This window comes from Pelodiscus sinensis, chromosome 14 (genome assembly GCF_049634645.1).
Source record: "Pelodiscus sinensis isolate JC-2024 chromosome 14, ASM4963464v1, whole genome shotgun sequence".
Classification (NCBI taxonomy): Eukaryota; Metazoa; Chordata; order Testudines; family Trionychidae; genus Pelodiscus; species Pelodiscus sinensis.
Window position 1 is genome coordinate 35,063,831 of NC_134724.1, and position 22,071 is coordinate 35,085,901.

At 57.6% G+C, this 22,071-nt stretch overlaps 1 protein-coding gene across 1 annotated transcript in view; it reads left to right on the forward strand.

The window, feature by feature from the left end:
- The first annotated feature begins 1,941 nt into the window (after positions 1-1,941).
- Positions 1,942-22,071, forward strand: part of ULK3 (unc-51 like kinase 3) — a 28,789-nt gene continuing 8,659 nt past the window's right edge. The window contains exons 1-15 of the mRNA XM_075897413.1: positions 1,942-2,043; positions 4,278-4,418; positions 4,791-4,911; positions 5,590-5,694; positions 6,247-6,390; positions 8,271-8,353; positions 11,128-11,283; positions 11,398-11,503; positions 11,946-11,986; positions 12,512-12,614; positions 12,885-12,949; positions 18,762-18,840; positions 18,963-19,003; positions 20,060-20,107; positions 20,318-20,372. Coding sequence (XP_075753528.1) covers positions 1,942-2,043; positions 4,278-4,418; positions 4,791-4,911; positions 5,590-5,694; positions 6,247-6,390; positions 8,271-8,353; positions 11,128-11,283; positions 11,398-11,503; positions 11,946-11,986; positions 12,512-12,614; positions 12,885-12,949; positions 18,762-18,840; positions 18,963-19,003; positions 20,060-20,107; positions 20,318-20,372 — 1,390 coding nt within the window. The remainder of the gene's footprint in view (positions 2,044-4,277; positions 4,419-4,790; positions 4,912-5,589; positions 5,695-6,246; positions 6,391-8,270; positions 8,354-11,127; positions 11,284-11,397; positions 11,504-11,945; positions 11,987-12,511; positions 12,615-12,884; positions 12,950-18,761; positions 18,841-18,962; positions 19,004-20,059; positions 20,108-20,317; positions 20,373-22,071) is intronic.

Here is a 22,071-nt window from a genome sequence, read left to right on the forward strand (position 1 = left end):
TGTACCCTAACTCTGATCTGAATCGGGATGCTTATTTCTGAAAATCTGGCTGTACCGGTCACCTAGCAACACGGCAGGGGACCTTCCTGTTGTGAGTATTTAGTCTGTGGCTAATGAGCCTATGAAAAGCTAACTTAGCTAGGAGGTACAAGGGAAACAAATTAGTCTCTCCGTCTTCATTGGAGAGGGGGAAGAGGCCACCGCTCTCGTGCCCCAGAGAAAATAAGGGGGAGAGGGGAACCAAGGTTAGGCAGCTTGCAGTGCAGTTTCGTACATGGCCCCAGCAGCCTTGCTTTGGGATCGCTCTGACGGCTTGCCAACAGGTCACTACCGGAGAGTGGGTCTCTGTCCGCGTAGTAGCGAGCAGTTGATGTCCTCGGTGGGGCTCGAATGTGCTCTACAAACCTTCGGGCCGGCCAGGGCCGGCGCTCCAGGGTTGCAATGTACGCGAATGGTCAGGTGAGGGATGGGAAGTGCTTCTCCCCCACCGTGAGTGAGTAGAGAAACCAGAAGCTTCGTGCAGAAAAGGCAGAGAGCACAGAGGCATAGGTGGAGAGCGGAGAAGGGCAAGTACCACGGCTCAATGCCTTGTGTGCCATCTTGGCCAAGGGTACCAATTTACCTGCTTCGCTGGTTTCATTGCAGCACTAGGGCTCGGGGCCTGTGCTAGCCTATGCTGAGGTACGTTGATAATTCCTGGCTTTTAAGTGACTTGGTAATGGATAATTTTACCCATGCCTAGTGAGGGGAGGGGGAGTATCGGTTACTTTATAGCAAAAATATTTCAGCAGTCTCCTAAGGGTAGTAGGCCATCTCGGCCTGCTCACAGTGTGTTCTCAGACACCCTTCCTCTCGCTCTAGTCCAGCATTTCTTAAACTGGGGGGTCTAACCGAAAAGGGGGTTTTGAGGCTCTTGTGGGAGGATGTGGGGTCATTACAGAAATATTTTAAATGGGGAGCCCAGCAAAATTCTGCATTCCTACTCTAGTCTAAGGCAGTTGGTTCATTTTAGGTCCAGGGTTTGGGTGCAGGGCTGTAAAAAGAGGGTGCAGGGTGTTGTTTACAGGCCGCTGTATACATAAGAACTGGGCTGTGCCTTAAATAAATCATTCATTTTTCAAAGATTAACAATGCAGGTAAGTCGCTAGCTGAGCATCTAACATTTTAAATAGGTGAAGCGCAGGGTTTTAAATATGTCAGTCCAAATCTTTAAAGCAGAGGCAGGGGGCCTTTTTTGGGTCAGGGGCCACTGACCCCCAGAAAAATCAGTTGGGGGCTGCACACAAGTGGGAAGAGTGATCAAACCTCTGACTGTGGCCCCTGACAGAGGAGAAAGACCCTCCCCACGTTCCCCTGGCACACCAGAGCCTGGGGAGGGGCAGGCTAGTAGATTTCGTGCTCACTAGCCCGCAGGGCAGCAACAGGGGGCTGGAGCACCAGCATAGGCTCCCTGATGCTGGGGGGGCCCTGAGCCTCGGGGGGGTCCAGATCCAGGCAAGCTGCGGGCCGCATCCGGCCCCCGGGCCTGAGGTTCCCCACCCCGTCTTAAAGGGACGCTGCTCATGCACAAATCGCTGCGTGTTTGACTTGCTGCGCTCACAGACAACACCCGCATTCGCTGCGGCGGCAGGAGCCCCCCATGAGATCTCCCCTTCGCCAGTTCGCGTCCAGCCCCCCCGGCCAGCCGCCTTCACCCTGCCCCCCGGCCTTGCGCAAAGCGCCCCGCTGACAGCAGGGACCGAGCCGGGGCCCACGCGCGTACGCGGGGCCCGTGGGTTCGGCTCCCGCGGCGGGGCCTCGCTCCGGGTTTGCTCCCGCAGGGGGCGGCCCGGCACCGCCGGGGGGGGGGGGTCTCCGGCTCCGCTCTGCCCCGGGCGGGCGGCCCCTTTAAGGGAAGCCGGAAGCGGGCGGCCGGCCCCGCCCGTCGGGGAGCGGGCCGGGATGGCCGGGGCGGGCTGGGCGCCGCCGCGCCTGGCCGACTTCATCCTGACCGAGCGGCTGGGCAGCGGCACCTACGCCACCGTGTACAAAGCCTACGGCAAGGTACCCCCCCCCCCGCGGGCCCCGCCCCCCTCGCGGGGAAGGGCCGAGGCTGGCGGGTGACGATCCTGCGGCAAGGCGTTCCCCTGTTCTCCCCCGGCGCGTCGGGGCTCTCCGCCCCCGCGAGGTTTCCTGCTCCAGCGCCCCCCCCCCCCCATCCCTAAGCCGGGCAGTGCCTAGGCTGGGAGCGACCTCAGGAGTCATCCGGTCCAGCCCCCCGCCCGAGGCAGGACCAACCCCAGCTTGACTCCTCCCTCCTCTTGCCCCCCACCCGCAGCGCTGCCCCCTTGGCCGCTGTGGCTCCTCTGGGTTCTGCTGCCATGTGGGATGGTCTCAGGAGGCCTGGCTGATGCGGGGTTGGATCCTACAGGGCCCCATTACCACACTGTCTGTGCACCCCTCCTGCATGTATTTATTGCCACACCCTCGTGGGGTCTGGCCATGCCATTATCCCTAGTGAATGGGGGGGGGGCACTGAGGCACAATGACACTTGCTAAGGGTATGTTGACACTGTACCCTAAGCCTGGGCTCTGCAAGTCCTGCTTGCACCCCCTCCCCACATCAGTCTGACTTGAGCCAGCAAGCTCTGGGGATCCAGGCCCTGGGCGGGATGAGGTGTGAGGGTGGGGCGGGCCCAGCAGAGGGAGGGTGAGTGGAGGGGTCAGGGAGGTGAGTCAACAGTGTGCCCTTGTAGCCAAGAAGGCTAATGGCATATTAGGATGCATTAAGAGGAGCATTGCCAGCAGATCCAGAGATGACATTATTCCCCTTTATTCTGCTTTGGTGAGGCCACATCTGGAGTATTGTGTCCAGTTCTGGGCCCCCCACTACAAAAAGGATGCGGAAGCATTGGAGAGGGTCCAGCGGAGGGCAACCAAAATGATTAGGGGGCTGGAGCACATGACCTACGAGGAGAGGCTGAGGGATTTGGGTCTGTTTAGTCTGCAGAAGAGAAGAGGGAGGGGGGATTTGATAGCAGCCTTCAACTTCCTGAAGGGAGGTTCCAAAGAGGCTGGAGAGAGGCTGTTCTCAGTAATGACAGGTGGCAGAACAAGGAGCAATGGTCTCAAGTTGTGGTGGGAGAGGTCCAGATTGGATATTAGGAAAAACTATTTTACTAGAAGGGTAGTGAAGCATTGGAATGGGTTCCCTAGGGAAGTAGGGGGGTCTCCATCCCTAGAGGTATTTAAGTCTCGGCTTGACAAAGCCCTGGCCGGGTTGATTTAGATGGGATTGGTCCTGCCTAGAGCGGGGGGCTGGACTTGACGACCTTTTGGGGTCTCTTCCAGTTCTATGATTCTATGATAAGGGGATGGTTGGATGAAATAACATGATCTTGGTAACTAATTGACCATTCATTATCAGTTGAAAATAGGTCAATGGAGGGATGATAGGAGTTGCTATAGGGAACTTTCTGGGTGTCTGGCTGGTGAGTCTTGCCCACATGCTCAGGGTTTAGCTGATCGCCATATTTGGGGTCGGGAAGGAATTTTCCTCCAGGGTAGATTGGCAGAGGCCCTGGAGGTTTTTCGCCTTCCTCTGTAGCATTGGGCACAGATCACAGCTGAAGGACTCTCTGCATGTTGGGTCCTTCAAAGTATTTGAAGGCTTCAATATCTTTGATATAGGTGAGAGGATTATTCTAAGAGGGGTGGTTGAGATTCTGTGGCCTGCACTGTGCAGGGGGTCAGACTAGATGATCATAATGGTCCCTTCTGACCTTAAAGTCTATGGGCCTACCTAGTGTGTTAGCATGGCAGGGGGCTCCCCGTCTAGCAATTGTAAACCCAGGTTCACAGTGCAGTGTGAACGCACTAGCAAGGGCTTGAAAACAAGGAGTCCGTGAGCCGGTGTCCTACAGACCTGGGTTTCCAGTGCCATGTAGACAGACCTTCAGTGACTGCTCACCGTTATGCAGGAAGCCTGGGGCGGGACAGGGATTTGAACCCAGGTCTCCGTGTAGGGTCCTAACCACTGAACCATCAGTCCTCAAAACATCCCGTCATTGCATATGCCTCGTGCATGAGAAGGCTCCTGAGGCCCAGGGCTAGTGCCCAAGATGGTTAGTGGTGCTACTGTCTAGTGAAACACGCCCCCCGCTCTGGGGTTAAGGCTGAGACACCGTGTCAGTGGCAGGTGTTTGAGTATCGGGATGGGTGTTCTCAGGATTTCGAGATCCCGTGGGAAGCTTCTGGATGTTGATTCTCTCCCCGCATGGTTCCCCTTCCCTTTCCAGAAGAACACCAGGGAAGTGGTGGCCATCAAGTGCGTGAACAAGAAGAGCCTGAACCGGGCATCGGTGGAGAACTTGCTGACGGAGATCGAGATCCTCAAGACCATCCGCCACCCACATGTTGTGGAGCTGAAGGACTTCCAGGTGAAGAGCCGCAGTGCCAGGGCAATGGGGAGGAGTTGTAGGAGAAGGGGGGGGTTGCAAGGCTACTGGGGGTCTCCAGCTTTCTAAGGGTTTGGAGGGGTCCTGGGGGGACGTGTGACTGAAGTGTTGGAGCAAGGGGCCCCCTGAACCAACTCCCCGGCTGGCTCCATGAACCAGTTGGCAGGAGGCACCTGACCAATGCTTGGCCACATACTTGAGCCCGGTGCAAGCCCGCTGGCTTCCATGGTAAGTGCCTAGGGATCCAGGCAGGCAAAGGCCGGTACCCCCACCTAGGAGTCCCTGTGCTGTGACATGTGGCTACAAGCTAACCCAGCCCCTGTTGGCGGGATGGACTGTGTGTGTGTCTTGCAGTGGGACAGTGACAACATTTACCTCATCATGGAGTTCTGCGCTGGCGGGGACCTTTCCCGTTTCATCCGGATGCGGAAGATACTCCCAGAGAAGGTGGCGCGGCTCTTTCTGCAGCAGTTGGGTGAGGGGACCCCTGGCCCACCCCTCCCGCTGGCCCTTGGCTGCAGAACCCGAGTCCTTACGGGGCTAGTTGCAGCAGCTTTTGCGAAACTGACTAGAGTGGCCCTGTGCTGGAATTCGTGCAGGACTCTAGTGCGATCCCTCTGCTCCTGTGACGCATGCCCAGGGATCCTGGATGCCGGGGGGAAGCAGGGAGCACGTGGATGAGGGTGGGGAAGCAGGAGGACTTGGGTGGAGCTGTTCAAGGAAGTGGAGTTTTGGAGGGGGGGCAGTGGCAGCAGCAGCAGATTGGCATGGGGATATGGGTGGTGGGTAAAGGTAGGTCTGAGGGTGGGAAGCCCCACCCCTTTTTCTGAGGCTCCGCCCCTATCCTGCCCACCTCCCACACTACAGGGAAGTGGGCAGCATGCCGCACTCCCGTCCCAACACAGGGAGGGCAAGCGGGTGCAGGGCCTAGCCTCCCGGGCCTGGAGCACAGGGAGGGCGGGCACCCTCGGGTCTGCGACACTCCACCCTCAGGACGCCTACAGCAGGTGTTCTGGGGGCGGAGCGTGGGCGGGGCCAGATGAGCGGTTTGAGAAGGCAAAGCCTCCCCCTGCCTAGCGTACCCCCCACCTCTGCATGGGGATAGTGCTGTGCTGGCCCTTCCAACTCCACCTGGGCCTGTTTGTCCTACCAGCCTGGGCCCTGAAGTTCCTCCACGACAGAAAAATCTCCCACCTGGACCTGAAGCCTCAGAACATTCTCCTCAGCTCCCTGGAGAATCCTCATCTCAAGCTGGCAGGTGGGTTTGGAGGCGGGCAAGGGGCTGCGGGGCGTGTCAGTCCCAGGCCTCGCTCCCTGGGGGAGTTGTCCTGCTGATGAAGGGCTTTGGAATCTGGTGCCCGTGTAGCTGATGGTCCCCAGGAGCCTGGAGGTGGGTGGATTTAAGGGGAAGGGAGGTCTCCGATCCCCAGCGGGGATGGGGCAGAGCCCCGGTTTCCCTGTCTGGAAAGGGAAAACCCCTTTGTGGGCTCTGCTGAGTCCAGGTGGCCGCGTGCTGGCTCCCTCGCATGCTGACCCCCAGCCATGGGGGGTTGCCTCCGGCTTCCGTTCGGCCCTTGGATCCTTTGCCAATAAGGCGCCTGGTGGCAACTCTCCAGTGTCGCTGGACTGGCTCCACGCAGGCCAGGGTGGTAACCACTGGAGGCGCTCTTGGTCCAGGCTGGATCGGAATGGAGTGAAAGGCTCTGTGTCTCCTGACCCGTCCCCTGAGCCAGCCGCCCTTAGAGAGCTTCTAATGCAGCCTCTCACGTCCCCTTGCCTGTCCCTCCCCCCTTCTTTCTGCTCCCCACAGACTTTGGCTTTGCGCAGTACATGTCTCCGTGGGACGAGAAGCACGTGCTCCGAGGATCCCCGCTCTACATGGCCCCCGAGATGGTGTGCAGCCGGCAGTATGATGCCCGCGTAGACCTGTGGTCCACAGGAGTCATTCTCTATGGTGGGTCTCCCTGCCTGTGCACTGGTGGGTGACGGGATCGGTCTGTTTGCAGAGGGCGGATTCGTCGGCCTTTGCCTTCTAGCTGCCTGTGCATCACAGCAGCACCTGCTGGAGTCACGGCTCTCGTAGCGTTGCCATTACGCACCTTGCATGCAGTGCTGGGCAAACCCCAGGAGATCTGAAGTTGTCTAGATAATCTCCCAGAGCTGGGCAAAATGCAGCCCAGGGGCTGGATCCGGCCCACCTACCACTTTGATGCGGCCCATGGACTTCATCTGGCTGCTTTCTATTTCTATCCTGCTGCCCATGCCACTGAATTTCCAGGCAGCAGCTCAGGCAGCAGGATCCTTTTAAATGGCTCCTGGCCACAGTGCTACCCTGACAGGGACCAGAGCCATGGGCCCTTTAAACAGGCACAGCAATCCTGCACAGCTGCCAGGCAATACGGTAGCGGTGGGGCCGTGAGCCCATTGCTCTGTCTTTAATTCAAAGCCTTCGGCCTCAGACAACTCAGGAAGAACTGGGCTGCATGGAGACAAAGGCCCAGATCTGTGAAGGTTTTGTTGATTTCAATGGAAGTTAGTTGAGCCCTACAGGTTTGCAGAGATCCGCTTTATAGCCGCAGGCCTGTTTGCAGAGCGCGGACTGGATGTGGATACAACCCTCCTTCCCCCCAAAATATAGGGCTGTAGGAGGATCAAGGTCTAAATAATTTTCCCAAGTCACCCAGAAGGAGGGAGTGTGTGGTAGAAGCAAAAACGAAAGCCAGGTCTCTTGGGGCACGTCTACACTAGGAAATTATTTCAAAATAACTATATTTGAAATAACTCCCAAAATAACTATTTTGAAACTAGCTTATTCCCAGAGGAAAGCAGGAGCACAGATTTCAATATAACCAGCCCGTTTCTTTTTAAATAATGGGGCTTGGTAATGTGGATGCTCTACTTATTCGTTTGAAATAAAGGCAGGTTATTTTGAAATAAAGTCCTAGTGTAGACCAGGACTTTAGACCCAGTCCAGTGGCTGAACTATAGAGACCCAGTCCAGTGGCTGAACTATAAGACTGTTAGAGAAGAAACAGGAGACCCAGGAGCGGATGGGGTAAAAGAGACAACCTACACACATTTCCCTCGGACATTCAACACAATGTCCGACTGTCAACAACCTGGCAGTAGTCAGAATCTTTTATCTATTTTAGTACGTTAAGTCACGTGTCTAGCACTACTTTTCCTAAAGCCTTATTTAGTAATGTTAACTCCCATGAATTGAATATTAATAAGCAAATAATGAATACAATTATACCCATCCCTAATTACTATTTACAGAATTTCTAATTGAATCAACACTTTTCTACTGCAAACTAACAAATCACAGAGATTACAAGGAAGTTGACCCTAAAGATGTTATGCAGATCCCATGAGGATAAGCTAGAGACACAACAAGGTAGAGCAGCCCGGTACTTATCTGGTTTCCTAGGCTACAGAACAGATAGAGAGCAAGGTTATATATATCAAAACATAATACTGGTCTCAACCAGACCCTATCATCCCAAACTACAAAACAAAAGGAAAAAACAAGTCCAAGGGCAGTGCCTGCTGTGGCTGAATTCTTAACCTCCAATGCAAAAAGGCAATTCCAAACCTATTGATTTTTACACCCCCCCCCCCCCAACAAAGACCACCTAAGGTCATTGTACGAGCCCTTCCATTAGAAACAGCCTTGGGGAGTCTTCAGAACTTGGGGTGGGGGAGGGGATCACTCCATCTCCCTTCACCAGATGCCCCCAAGTCTGAGCTGCATATCTGTGCTGAATGAGGCAGCCGCCGCTCCCCGCATCCTGTACGGAAGGACTCACCCGCCATGTTTCTTCCACCTCCCAGAGGCGCTGTTCGGGAGGCCGCCATTTTTCTCCAAATCATTTGCTGAGCTGGAGGAGAAAATCCGCAGCAACCGCGTGATCGAGGTAACGCCGCTGGGCCAGCCAGGGTGTCTCAGGGCAGGGTGGAGGGGGTGGTACCTGAGCATGTGGAATGAGGACTGGCAAACTGGAAGTGCTCTGAACCAGCTGACGGCATCGTTCGAATGGAACAAACTAGTCAGGGCAGGCAAAACCCTGGTGGCTTTCTCTGCGGAGCCTGCCCGGGTGGCAGGAGCGAGTGTCCCTCGGGCGCAGACAGTCCTTGCTGATGTAGATTTGCTCCGTAGGTTGCTTCTTCCTGCAGCACTGTGTGGTCTAGAGTCCTCGGCCTGCAGTTCGGGCCTGAGAGAGAGGGCTTCAGGGGGAAGGAAAGGGCAGACACGGGAGAAGAGCAAACAAGCCATATAAGACCTTGGAAGGGGAAAACAATAGACAGGGATGGGGAGGAAGCTGAGGAGATGAGCCAGTCCCAGATGCGTGGGAAAATCATAGAAACAATTGATCTAAGGAGGACAATGACGGGAAAGAAACAGTGTTTGGTCAAATTTGGTCCAAAATGTAGAGTCTGTGTTTAAAATCCCACTGAAACCTTTCTACCAAACCTAAGAGCCGTAGAAATATTTCTGCGAGGTTAGAAAAACTCCTTCCAAGGGAAGGAGGGATTTAGAAACCAGCAGCCTTCCCAGGAGGCACCTGCAAGGTCAGCCGCCTGGTGCTTGAAAGTGAAACTGACTAGGATCAAAAGTGAAATTGACTCTAAGCAGAAGTGGAAACAGCTGATCTTGTATTGGCTGAGCAGAGAAAAAGGTCAAAGGTAGTTCAGTGTGGAGTGTCAGAATCCTCTACATAAGCTTGGGTGTAACCCAGGGAAAGGCAGTTGGAACAACCTGCAGTTTTTTGGCTTGACGACCTCCAGTTTTGCCAGCCCGGAGGGTTTAGCACTAGGGGTGTTAAATAGCAGTTAGTAAGCTAATTGACGGTTCGATAAGTTGATAAGGGGGTTTGCTGTGGCTCTGCCTTTTAAATGTAGTAAGAGCTGCCAGGCTCGCACTGGCTCCCCCACTGCTCCTCTGCCTCCCTTGCTCCCCTCTCCCCCCCCTGCAGAGATGGTGCTGTGGGGGACTGGCTTTTAAGCCGGCTCCCCCCCGCCTCCCTCTGTATTAGAGGCAGCAAGGAGCAGGGGGAAGCGACTGGTTGAGTAGTGACTCGACTAATCGCTTTCATCACTATTCAGAACACACCACTTGCGCCCAAGAAATTGTGAGAGGAGCTTGAAAATCAAGAGATTGGTAACCCTAACACATGCTGCGTTCTGTTGGTTTCTTTCCTGGTTTGGATGACTTGACACTTTCAAGCTTTTTTCCTCCCCCACCGAAGGGCTAGGGCTTTTTGGGTTTGTTTTTTTAATAAAATGAAAGTTTAGCTCCAGGAACTGGGGCTTTACAGAAACACCAGCTACGGGAGTTGGCAAAGCTGCTGTCCGAGTCTGAGCGCGATCTCACCGCATGTGGTCTGTCGGACCGGGCAGCGTTCAGCTGGGTCTTGGAGTTGGAGCAGGCTGCAGGCCTGAGTCCCTGTAATCAGCCCTACACACCTCAGGATGGCTCTGCCTAGCAGGGACGTAAAATCCCATTTGATTAGTTAACCCATGAAAATGTACATTGTCCTCAGTGGGCAGGAGGCTGCTCCTGCCCCTGCTGGTGAACAGTAACTGGTTAACCAGTTAACCATTAACATCCCTACTGCCTATTGCTCCTCAAAGCAATCCCCCATTTAAAAACCAGACCAGTGCCTGTCCTCCACCTGTGGCAGGCAGAGACGTGCCTGGCTTTGCCGGAGGGCAGCCCGAGGGCTTATCACACAGCAGATCTGTTCCAGGCGAAGCAGAGTGCCCCAGGGGAGGGAAATGACTCTCGCAGGCAAGTCACATGGCTGTGGCCACAGGAACCCGCATGGAGATGATCTTGTCTCCCCTTCCTGTGCTGCCCATCATCTGGAGGAATCACAGTGCGTTTCCCCGGCCGCCTCGACCTGCCTCGCCTCGGTGCTGGGCGGAGTCCAGCTGTGCCCCCTGGGGCCGTCCAATGGCACCAGGCAGCGCTGCCCTAGAGGGGCTCTTCGGGACAGCTAGAGAGGGGCAGGGATCATCCGCCCAGCCTTTCTGCTGCTCGCCCGCCTGCCCCATCTTGTGCCTCTGCCATCCACTGGCAGGCCTGCGGTCAGCGGGCCGGTGGGTGAGCGAGGCCGGGAGGGGGCTGCCCAGCTCGAGGAGAGTCCATGCCCAAAGCAGGGGGTGGCACAGGGCCGGATGGCCCCCCCTCCCCCCTGGCAGATGTGGACTCACCTGGACCCAGGCAGATGTGAGGTTCAGCAGCATTGTGTCTAGATAACTAAAAGCCCCAAGAGAGGGTGCAGCCCGGCAGAGAGTGGAGCCCCTGTGCTTGGCCCCAGCTGGCAGGGGCTGATGCCTGCGGAGCCCTGGCATTGCAGGGAAGGAGCAGCTGTGTCCTGCTCTGTTGCTGGCTCCAGGGCCCCCGCTGCAGGCCTGGGCTCTGGGGCCCGGTGTCTGCCTCCAGCACCACTGCGAGGTCGTCGGGCCCTGATCCAGCAGCCTTGGGGCGACACATCCAGGCGTGAGAGGCCATCGGTGGGTGGGCAGGGGAGGACTGGCTGGGAGATCTAGGGAGCCTCACTGGACCCCCCTCCCATGCAAGGGCAGAGGTGTCTGCAGGGGTGACCCTCGCTCCTTCAAGCTGGCCAGGCCTCAGCCATTCCAAGGCACCGTGGGCAGCTGCCTGTTGCCTCTCTCTGCTCCCCAGCTGCCCAGCCGGCCCCGGCTTTCCCAGGAGTGCCGGGATCTCTTGCAGCGCCTCCTGGAGAGGGACCCGCAGCAGCGCATCTCCTTCGAGGAGTTCTTCGCCCACCCCTTCGTGGACATGGAGCACATGCCCAGCTCCGAGAGCCTGAGCAAAGCGGTGAGTCTGGGAGGTTGCTCCCCCTGGCACCACGGTGGGGTCGCAGACCCAAGCCTGATCTCTGTGAGGCTGCACAGACCCTCACCCCTTCCCCTGCCGCCTTCTCTGTGCCAGACCGCCCTGGTCGTGGAAGCTGTAAAGAAGGATCAGCAGGCAGACCCCGCGGCGGCCCTCTCGCTCTACTGCAAGGCCCTGGAGTATTTTGTCCCTGCCCTACACTGTGAGTGACTAACCCTGTTACTCCCCCATCTGCCTCTTGTTCCCCCATGGCTGGGCCCCATCAGGACGCTGCCCCCAGCAGGCACTGGAGACAGGGGCAACTGGCTTCATTGTAAAGATCCCCTCCCCGAGTCCCTTTTGAGCCTGGGATCTGGGAATGGTGTGGGGATTTGGGGTTGCTTTAACACTCTGGTTTGGAGGGCAAATGGGAGTATTTAGAGTGTGGCTCCTCCCACCTCAACCCCGCCAGGTCTGGAGACTCACCTTAAGTAAAGGAGCTCCATGCGGGCCAAAAAAGGCCAGGGCACGGGCGCGGCTCCCTGCCCCCCAGGTGTCCTGGAAGGGGGGATGCCACGTGCTGAGGGTCAGTAGACTTAGGGGAGACGCTCTGGGCCGGGGGCTGGCACTGTCAGGGTGAACGCTGATCACGTCATCTCCTGCAGATGAAACTGACGCGCGGAGGAAGGAAGCGATCAGGTCAAAGGTCAGTGTGAGAGCAAGGTTGGGCCAGTGGTTAGGGAGCTACCTGGAGACTTGGGAGACCAGCGCTCAAGTCCCTGCTCAGCCAGACTCCATGTGACCTTGGGCCAGGCTCTTTGCCTCAGTTTCCCCAGCTGCACAGTGGGGGTAATAGCACTGCCCTACTTCTTGCGGGGGGTGAGGATAAATACACGACAGGCTGTGAGATGCTCCGAGTGAGGAGGAGGGTGGAGCGATTTCCTTAGCTGGTTGGATGGGCTGGGTGAGGCTGGCAGGGGAGGTAGGTTGGATGGGTATGAAGGGGAGGGAGTAGCTGGGAATTAAAGGAGGGCTGGCCAATGGAACAGTGGGCCCAGCATTATCTGTGGGTGTATCTGGCGATCTGGTCACCTGCTGCCTCCGTTCTCCTCCACACCCCCTCCTGTGAGAGCCAGCGACCAGTGCTGTGTCCTTGGGGCCAGCCGGACAGGGGGTAACGTGCCAGGCACCTCAGGGCTTGCGGCTCCAGGCCTTCCCCTGCTTTCCTCAGGTGGGTCAGTACATCTCGCGAGCGGAGGAGCTCAAGGCCCTGGTGACGTCCAACAACAAGACCCTCCTGCAACAGGGCAGCCCCACCCGGAACATCCTCCGAGGTAACGCCCTGCATGGGCCGAGCCACCCCAGGGATGGGCCCAAGACCGCTTGCCCTGGGGGGGAACGACACCGCATCTAGTCTGTACCATGTGACCAGGGGCTTGAAAGGGGGAGAGAATGCTGACTCCACATGGGAGGGCGGGGCTTGCAGCGATGCTCCTAGCGGATTGGCTGCTCCGTCTCCCCTGGCTTTGCAGGAGTGAATCCGAGTTTCCCTCCCTGGTGGTGGGGTATTCGGCCTCACCCCTTCTTGGGAAATCTCCTTGCAGAGATGGCCAGGGACAAACCCCGCCTGTATGCCGCGCTGGAGGTGGCCTCGGCAGCCATCGCAAAGGTGAGTCCTAGGGGACAAGGCGGTTGGGGGGGTTCTGTGCGTGGCCCACGAGATGTTTGTTTGCCGGTGCCCACGCCCAGGGTTGCCGGACTCCGCTGGTTTCCATCCACGGCGGTTTTTTCCTATCTGTACAGCTGCCGTGACACACACGTCGCATGAGGGCAGGGGAAGGGAGGGGCGTGGTGATTGCACACAGCAATGGCTGTCCAAGCTGGGCTCTTCTGCGGTTCAGTCGGCTCCCGCTGCCAGCGCCAAGTACGCGAGCGCCATTGGCAAAGCTCCTCTATCCCGGGAGACCAGCTTGCAGCCCACTGAGGTGGAGGCCACTCATATGGCCCACTCACTAGCCTACGTTGGCTGGGATAAGGGGAGGGGGTGGTTTGTCCTGGAAAGCAGCACAGTGCCGGGAAATGGCTATCCCTCCGAGCCCCCGGGCACATTGACGGTGGAGAAGGCTAGAGATGGAGTGAAGCCCGCTATGTTATATTAACAGGGGCCAAGTTAAAAATTGAGAAGGTCACTGCCTGGGAGGAATCGGGGGGCGGGCATAGACGGGTTATTGAGTAATAATGTATGCAGTGGCTATGTCATTCTCCCCATTTTACAGATGGAGAAACTAAGGCAGAGGTTGGTGAAAGAACTTGCCCAGAGTAACCTAGCGAGTCAGTGGCAGAGTCAGGAAAAGAACCCAGGAGTTCTAATGCCCAGGCCTCCAGCCAATAGGAAATAGTCCCTCCTTGTGACATCACCCACTACATCACTTCCTCTTGTCGAATTTGCACCAATGTCCAGCCATAAGGGAACTGCCCTCCCGTATATTCCCTGCCTTGGGAAAACTGATCCGCCTCGCCTGCAGATCTCTTTCAGCCCATTGTCTTGCTGCCAGTTGTTCTTTCGTAGCAAACCTAGAGCAAGCGACGCTGTAGAAGGCACCAGTTGGTCCCTGGGCCACAATTGCTGGCTGGTTAAATGGTGGGTGGGGGGACTTGGTGCAGCAGCGGTTCTGTGTTGACTTCCAAGAGCCCTCGGCGAACTAGCAACCCAGCTACGTTTGGGAGAGGGGCAGAAACGGGCATGCAGAAGCCAGGCTCATACTGTATTTCAAGCGCAGAGCTGCTGCGGGACCGCCCCCGGGACCTCTGTAGCTCTGCCCCCCCCACTCCCACACTGCAGCCTCCTCCCCCCCCCCCCTTGCTGCCTCTGATACAGCAGCAGCGAGGGCAGGAGAAGCAAGTAGTTGAGCAGTCACTCGACTAGTCGCTTACATGTCTAATCTGACCCTGTCTGAACGTAACTTTGCTGCACAGTCTGATTTGTGTACATCATTGTCGGGACTGGCGCGAGAGCAGAGACCCGCCTGCCCCGTTCTACCCAAGGCTCCCATTCAATCCAAGATGTAGTGGCAATGCACTAGAACCGGTGGGGGGAAAGCAATGGCTCCCCTGTTACCTGCACACATTTCTCTATCCCCTCCACGCTGTAGGGACACACACCTTTACCCAGTTCCTAGGGCTCAAGGTGCAACCCTGTTAACTTACACACCCACCCGTACCCAATTCCTAGGGCTCAGGACGCATCTTCCTGTGGATTTTGCAGGATCTTTAGCCGCTGAAAGAGCCTCACACAGTAATACCCTTCTCCTCGCTTCACTGACAATTCCCAAACAAGCAGAATACACCTGCTAAGCACACAGTGTCATGCTCACCAATCCGGGTGCAGGCAGACCTCCCCTGTTGGCCAGGCAATATTAGTCTCTCTGGTCTTAGGCTGTCTCTCGCAGATGAGTTCTTCTTTTCTAGGTCTTTCCCCCTTCTCTTGGGCTACGTCTACACTGAAGGCTTTTTGCGCAAGAAGGACTATTCTTGCGCAAAAACTTGCCGGGTGTCTATACTGCACACGTGTTCTTGCACAAGTAAATTTACAGTACAGCGTCAGAAAACAGGGCTTCTTCTGGAAGAGTTATTCCTCTCCCCATGAGGAATAAGCCCTCTTGAGCAAGAGCTCTTCCACAAGAAGGCAGTGTAGACAGGCAACATTGATTTTTCTTGTGCAAGAAACCCCTATGGCTAAAATGGCCATTAGAGTTTTCTTGCGCAAGAGAGCGTTCACACTGCTATGGACACTTTTGTGCAAAAGCACATGGCAGTGTGAACGCGCTCTTGTGGAAAACCTTTTGCACAAGAACCCGTGTGCAAAACAGTTCTTGTGCAAGAAGCTGCCAGTGTAGACGTAGCCTTGGTGTTTCTGGTCTTCTTCCAGCTTTTCTTTCCTTCTGCTTCTGTTACTTCCAATCTTCTTCTTGGTTTCCTCCTTGGACCCCAGTTTATATAATGAAACCTGAGTCCTGTTTAGCTAGACCTTAACCAATTATTTTAGTATAATTTTACTAACCAATCATAACAAAATTACCTAACCAATCAGACCCCACCATCTTAATTGATTTACACCTAGCAAAATTAATTAGACAGCTTACAAACCAGACAGAGATCACACAGTCAAACGATGGGAAAGTGTAATGACAGTGATCATAGAATGCGGATTCCACAACATTCTCTACTGAGAAGCAGTTTCTTGCCAGACAGAATGGGGTGACTTCAGTTTTCTTTGCCCATCCTGAGAGCTGTTTCTTCGCCTGGTGACTGGGGGAGCGATCAGGACAAAGTCCCCTCCTCACAGCTTGGTGTGACACTTTTTTTTTAATACAGTTTAGATCCGTGGTCCCCAACACGGTGCCCGCGGGCACCATGGCGCCCGTGGGGGCATTTCAATGCGCCCGCCAGGTGCTCGGGGCTGGCCTGGCCCCGGGAACATGGCGCACGGGCGCTTGCGGGGGGAGCACGCTTGGCGGGGGGAGCGCCAGGCGCGCGGCACGCGGCGGGGGGGGGAGCGCCGGCCCCGGGCACGCGGCGGGGGGGGAGCGCCGGCCCCGGGCACGCAGCTGGGGGGGAGCCACCCCCGGGCGCGCAGCTGGGGGGGGCGAGCGGCAAGAGGGGGGCCGCCCCCGGGCATGCGTCAAGGGGGGGGCCCGCCCCCGGGCGCCCTAGTGTCCCCGCCCCCTGGCGCCCGGCGGGCAAACGGCCACGCCCCCTGGCGCCCGACAACCTCAAAAGGTTGGGGACCACTGGTCTAGATGGTGCTTGGTCCTGCCGTGAGGGCAGGGGACTGGACTTGATGACCTCTCAAGGTCCCTTCCAGTTCTAGTGTTCAGTGACTGCATGGGAACAAGCTGTTGTTCAGTCTCCATAGCAGAGCAAAGGGCAGCGAGAGAAAGGGCAATACTTGGTTTTGAGGCTCTGGTTTTCCCACCAGCCACAGCTCCCAAAGGGACGCTCTGTAGGTGGCCAACCCCACTAGGGTCTGTGGGGCCCCGGGGGTCTGCGGCTGAGATCTGGTCCAAGTGGAGACTCCTGGGATTCCACCCAGCTGAGAGGCCTGATACCAAAGGGGGGGGTGCACTTGGCCAGAACAAGGGATTAAAGGTGAAGCTAGCCCTGAACCCTGACACCATGTAACAAAGCGGCCAGGTACATATGGAGTTAGGAGCGGCCTGAGGTGGGCTGCAGCAGCTGGTGCCCCAGGCGGAACACACGAGCCGCACTCCCGCCTGCATGGCCATCAATGGGGTGATGTCATCATCGGGCGCCCTGGGCGCCACATGATGTCATCACAGGGCACCGTTGAAGGCAGCGCCCTAGGCGACGGCCGAGTCGGCCTATAGCCACGGGCCGCCCCTGTATGGAGTCCCGACCAGAAGTCTCCACAGGGATCAGACCTGGGGCTTTCAGCGCCAAGCTGCATTGGTTAAAGCAGTGATCCCCAACCTTTACAGGCTGCCGGGCGCCAGGGGGCGGGCGGCCCCCCCCATAGCTGTGTGCTGGGGAGCAGGGACCCCCTGCAAGCGCCGCGCGTCCCCTCCTCCCCCAAGTGCCGCGTGCCCGGGCCGGCGCTCCTCCTAAACACCGTGAGCCCGGGGCCAGCGCCCCCCCCCCCCATCGCCCTCCAAGCGCCACGCGCCCGGGGCACGAGCGGCCAATTCGCGGCGCTCCCGGAGCCGGCGCTTACCATGCGCCCGGGCCAGCTCCGGCACAGCGCATGCACCACGTGCCCAGGGCCAGGCCAGCCCCGAGCACTTGGCGGGCGCACAAAAATGGCCCCGTGGGTGCCATGGCGCCCGCGGGCACCATGTTGGGGACCACTGATCTAGACCATCCCTGGCAGGTGTCTGTCCAACCTGCTGTTCAGTATCCCCAGTGATGGAGATACCACAACCCCCCGAGGCAATTTATTCCAGCGTGTAACCACCGTGACTGGTAGAAAGTTTTTCCTAATGTCCAACCTAAACCTCCCTTTCTGAAGTTTAAGCCCATTGCTTCTTGTCCTATCATCAGAGGCCAAGGAGAACAATATTTCTCCCTCCTCATAACACCCTTTTAGACTCCTGAAAACCGCTCTCATGTCCCCCCTCAGTCTTTTCTTTTCTAAACTAAACAAGCCCAATTCCTTCAGCCTTCCCTCAGAGCTCATGTTTTCTAGACCTTTCCTCATTTTTGTTGCTCTTCTCTGGACCTTCTCCAATTTCTCCACATCTTTCTTAAAATGTGGTGCCCAGAACTGGACACAATCCTCCAATTGAGGCCTAATCAGCACAGAGTAGAGTGGAAGAATGACTTCTCGGGTCCGATTCACCACACTCCTTTAAGTCCTGGCTTGACAAAGCCCTGGCTGGAATGATTGAGTTGGGGTGGGTCCTGTTTTGGGCAAGGGGCTGGACTCGATGACTCGAGTTCTCTTCTAGCCTTAGGGTTCTATGAATGCATCCCAGAATCAGATCTGCTTCCTTTTTTTGCAACAGCATCCCACTGCTGTCTCGTATTTAGCTTATGGTCCACTCTGACCCCTAGATCCCTTTCAGCAGGACTTCTTCCTAGACCATCACTTCCCATTCTGTATCTGCAAAATGGATTGTTCCTTCCTAAGTGGAGCACTTTGCATTTGTCCTTATTAAGCTTCATCCTATTGACCTCAGACCATTTCTCCCGTTTGTCCAGGTCATTTTGAATTATGACCCTACCCTCCAAAGCACTTGCGTGCTTATCTGTGCTGGCTTAGGTAGGCTTAGCTTCTCCAGACACCTCCGCTTCCCAGACTGGGTTCAGTCGGCTTCCCCGTAGCCCTGTGTCTGTCTCCCCCTGTGCTCCAGGGGTTCAGCTTTTTCCACTCCAAAGGTCTTTGTTTCCGTTTTCTCGTCTGGATTTCCCCCTCCCCTCTACCAGTCCAGGGGCTGTTAAGCTCCGCATGGGCAGAAGCAAACTTCAAAGGGACTTAAATCTGCATTGTCCCTTTAAGTGTCCAGGCATGGAGGGCTGTCAGACATATTCCTGCTTGCAGGGCCAATGAACGCCTGAACTAACCCTTGGAAATCCTAGAACAGCCACACAAATGAACTGTAGTAGCCATGAAATATTACAGGCATCCGCCTTTACACACGCTCGCAGAAGCAAGTGGCCTGTGCTGCCAACTCTGTCCATTTGAGCATCTCTCTCTCCTTGGCTCCAGAGACTTTGATTCAATTCCTGACCTGCTGGGTGACCTCAGTCAAGTTATGCCACCACTGCCTGCCTCAGTTTCCCCATCTGTGAAACGATACAACCTTCCCTCTGTACAGTGCTTGGGATCTACGGCTGGTAGGGGCTACATATGTGCTCGGGACAGTCGCTGTCTGCGCTTTCTTGCCTGCGTGTCCTCAGCCACTGATGTGCTGCAGGGCTGGGCCTGTGCGCTTGTCTGTAACCTCCTGGCGTCTCCGTTGCAGGAGGAGGAGGGCAAGGATGACTCGGACACGCTTGATCTCTACCAGCAGAGCCTGGGCGAGCTGCTGCTTATGTTAGCTGGTGAGTTACAGCCCGTGGCGGGGTTCTCGCTGGCCGTGCTGGGACCTCGCTCAGCCACGCAGCCCGGGCACACGGCTCTTCTGCGCAGTGCTGGAGGCTCACGCTGCCTGTCCTCTCTCCAGCAGAGCCCGTGGGCCGGAGGCGGGAGCTGCTTCACGCCGAGGTACGTCCCAAGGGGCAGCCGAATGGGGGGGGTCAGTTACCGGCACCCTTGTTTTTAGCATTCGCCTCCATCCTTCCGGTGAGGGTTGGTGGGATGACCCCTGGCTGGACACTGTGAGCCTGGGGCGAGATCGCGCCCCCCCCAGGGGTGTGGCAGCCGGTTCATTGCTGCGGGCGGCCTTCTGGGGAATGCGAGCCTGTCAGGAGCAATCCTGCTCTGAGCTCCTTGGCCACCGGCTAGATCAGCTGGTGGGGTGGAGCCAGGAGACGGGGTGGAAGCCAGGGGAGGGGCTCGTGGTGGGAGCTCACCTGAGACAGCAGCTAGATCAGTGGTCCCCAATCTTTTGGGGCTGCCGGGCGCCCAGGGGCGGGGACGCCTGTATGCTGCGCGCCCAGGCCCGGCACAACCCATGCATTGTGTGCCCGGGGGTGGGGCCGCCCCTGTGCCGTGTGCCCAGGGGCGAGGCTGGCCCCAATCACTAGGCGGGTGCACAGAAATGGCCCAGCGGGCACCGCGTTGGGGACCACTGCGCTAGATCCCTGCATCAGGGAAGATCTGGTGTGAACCTGGGCGGGAGATGGAAGGAAGCGCTTCCTGCCTCTCGGTTCTAGAACAGCCCCATAGCCCCCCTTCTGCCTCTTGGAGTTGGAGAGAGAAGGAGCAGCCTCCTCCCCTTCCCTGGCTTCTTCCTATGATCCAAAGCCCACAAACCTGGGCAGCTGCAAGGGCTGCGGGGCATGGTGGGTTGCCCCATGTGCCAGGCTAGTGCCCTAACCACTAGACAGCGCTATCTCCCTTGGACTAATCGAGCTGGGTTGGTCCAGATCGGCCTCCTGCAGATCCCAGCTCCTTCCCCACCTCCAGTCCCTGCCGGGCGACTCTCCTGAGGTTAAACATGTTGCGTTCTCCCAGGGAACCAAGCCTGGCTCCCGGCCGCTAGGCTGCCAGCCGTCCCCCACCTCCTGAGATGGCCGTTAGCCGCCGGCTCGGGCGTGGCTGTGACTCGGGTGGCGCCGCGGGGAGCCGGGTGACTGACTGTGTGTGTTTCGCCCGCAGATCCAGACTCTTATGGGCCGGGCGGAGTATCTGAAAGAGCAGATCAAGGTACAGCGGGACTGGGGGTGGGTGGATTCAGCGTGTGGGGTGAGGGCCGGGGTGTAAGAATGGCCTGGGTGGGATTTGGGGTGTGGCTTGCTGGGCGTGGGCATTAGGGCTCTTTCCAGGTGCTGGGAGGTGGCAGGGGAGAGTTGGGGTGTCTGGGATTAGACAGCGCCCGGCCCCCGCGTGTGACGAGAACCCCCCTCTGTGTTCCAGATGCGGGATGCGCAGTCCATGGGCAAGGACATGCTGTCGGAGTCTGTCCGGAGCTGTGAGTGTGATGGCGCCTGCCCCATGCCGGGCCCCTGCCCTCCGCCCCTCCCGCTGGGCAGCACTTCCAGTCCCTCCGTGGCTCCACGCCAGCCCCCTCCCTTCTCCGCCGAGTTCTCACGGCTCTGTCTGCCCTGCTAGCCCCTCCCGAGGGGCTCCCGTCCTGCCCCTTCCCTCTGCTCTGCCTCCACTTGGAGCCCATCCTCCTCCGCCTCCTCCCTGGCTAAGCCCCTCTGCTCACCCCATTGCCCGGTGTCCTGCCAGCTCCCGTGGGACCGGGGCTGGGCTCCCTCCCGCTGCCTGCCGTCTTCCCCTCCCTCCCTCTCCTGCCTGTGAACTCCCCCCCCCCCCCCACCGCCCTCCGACAGCCCCTCCTGCCTCTCTCCCTCCTCCGCCCGCCCCCTGCGGCTCTCACTGAGATGGCCCCTGACCTGCTCCCGGTCACTTCTACCGGCCTCTTCAGTGGGTCCCTGGCCCCACGTCCTGCCGTCCAGCCGTGTCCTGGGCCCCCTCCCTGCTCCGTCCCTGGGCCAGCCCATCTGCCCTCAGGCCATCAATGGCCGGCTCCTTGCTGACAGCGTCCCCATGTGCCTCTGTTGGGCCCTGCATCCGCTCCCCCCCTCCCCCCGGACACCCTGCCCTGGGCCCCATCCTGTGTGGGCTTATCCTGTCCTTGGCCTGGGTCTGATCCACCTGCGGCCTGGCCAGCTCCTCGCCCCCATCATCCCCTCCCCCCCCCCCTTGCACCATCCCCATGGCCAGGAAGAGCCGCCTGGATGTGGTCGGGGCCTCTCTCCCCCTCCCCGCCCCCCAGCCATCCACTGTGCGGCTAGAGCACACGCAATTCACTAGCCTGGGCCCTCGCAGGCGCTGATGTGTGAGGGGGAATGTGGGGAGTGTCTGTCTCCTTCTCACTCAAGGGTTTTGGGGTTTTTTTGGCTTGTGCGTGGCTCCCGACTAATTTTTCAGCAGTCCCGGACCCAAAAAAGGTTCCCCAGCCCCGTAAACCTTCGCCCTGTGAGCTGCATGTCATCAGGGGTGGTAATGTGTGCCGAAATCTTTGGGCAGTCTGAAGCAATAGCTCTTAGCGGTGAGAATTGCTTCCATTCTTTTCTGTGGGCCGTTGACTCTGAAACCTAATGGTGGTGCATGTGTCCCTGTTGTGAACTGGTAAGCTGCTGATCGAAGCTGCTGATCAATCTACTGTGAGTAGTATCTTTGTTCAGTGACCAGCAGGGAGCTTATTCTTCCAGCCTGACCCTGGTAGGAGGAAGAAGAAAGCGTACGCCCTAGTGTGCTTTGACTCCACGTGAGTCTCTGTGTGTGTGTCCATTTTCCAGGCCCTGTTTGTGCCTGCCAGCCAGGTCTGGGTCTTTGTGTTTTAATGACACCAGACAAATTCTTGGCCTCCTGTCTCGCCAAACTGTCCCCTCCCTGTTACTGGGCAATGTGTTAGTGCGAGTTGGTTGCTGCTCCCCACCCCAGAGGTGGCTGCATTTAATGGTAAATTGCACATGGATATGGTCTAGAAATGGTGTCTCTGGCCTCTGTTTGTCAGAGGCTGGAGAGGGATGGCAGGAGACAAATCGCTTGATCATTGTCTTCGGTCCACCCCTTCTGGGGCATCTGGCAGTGGCCACTGTCGGCAGACAGGATAATGGGCTAGATCGACCTTTGGTCTGACCCAGTACGGCCGTTCT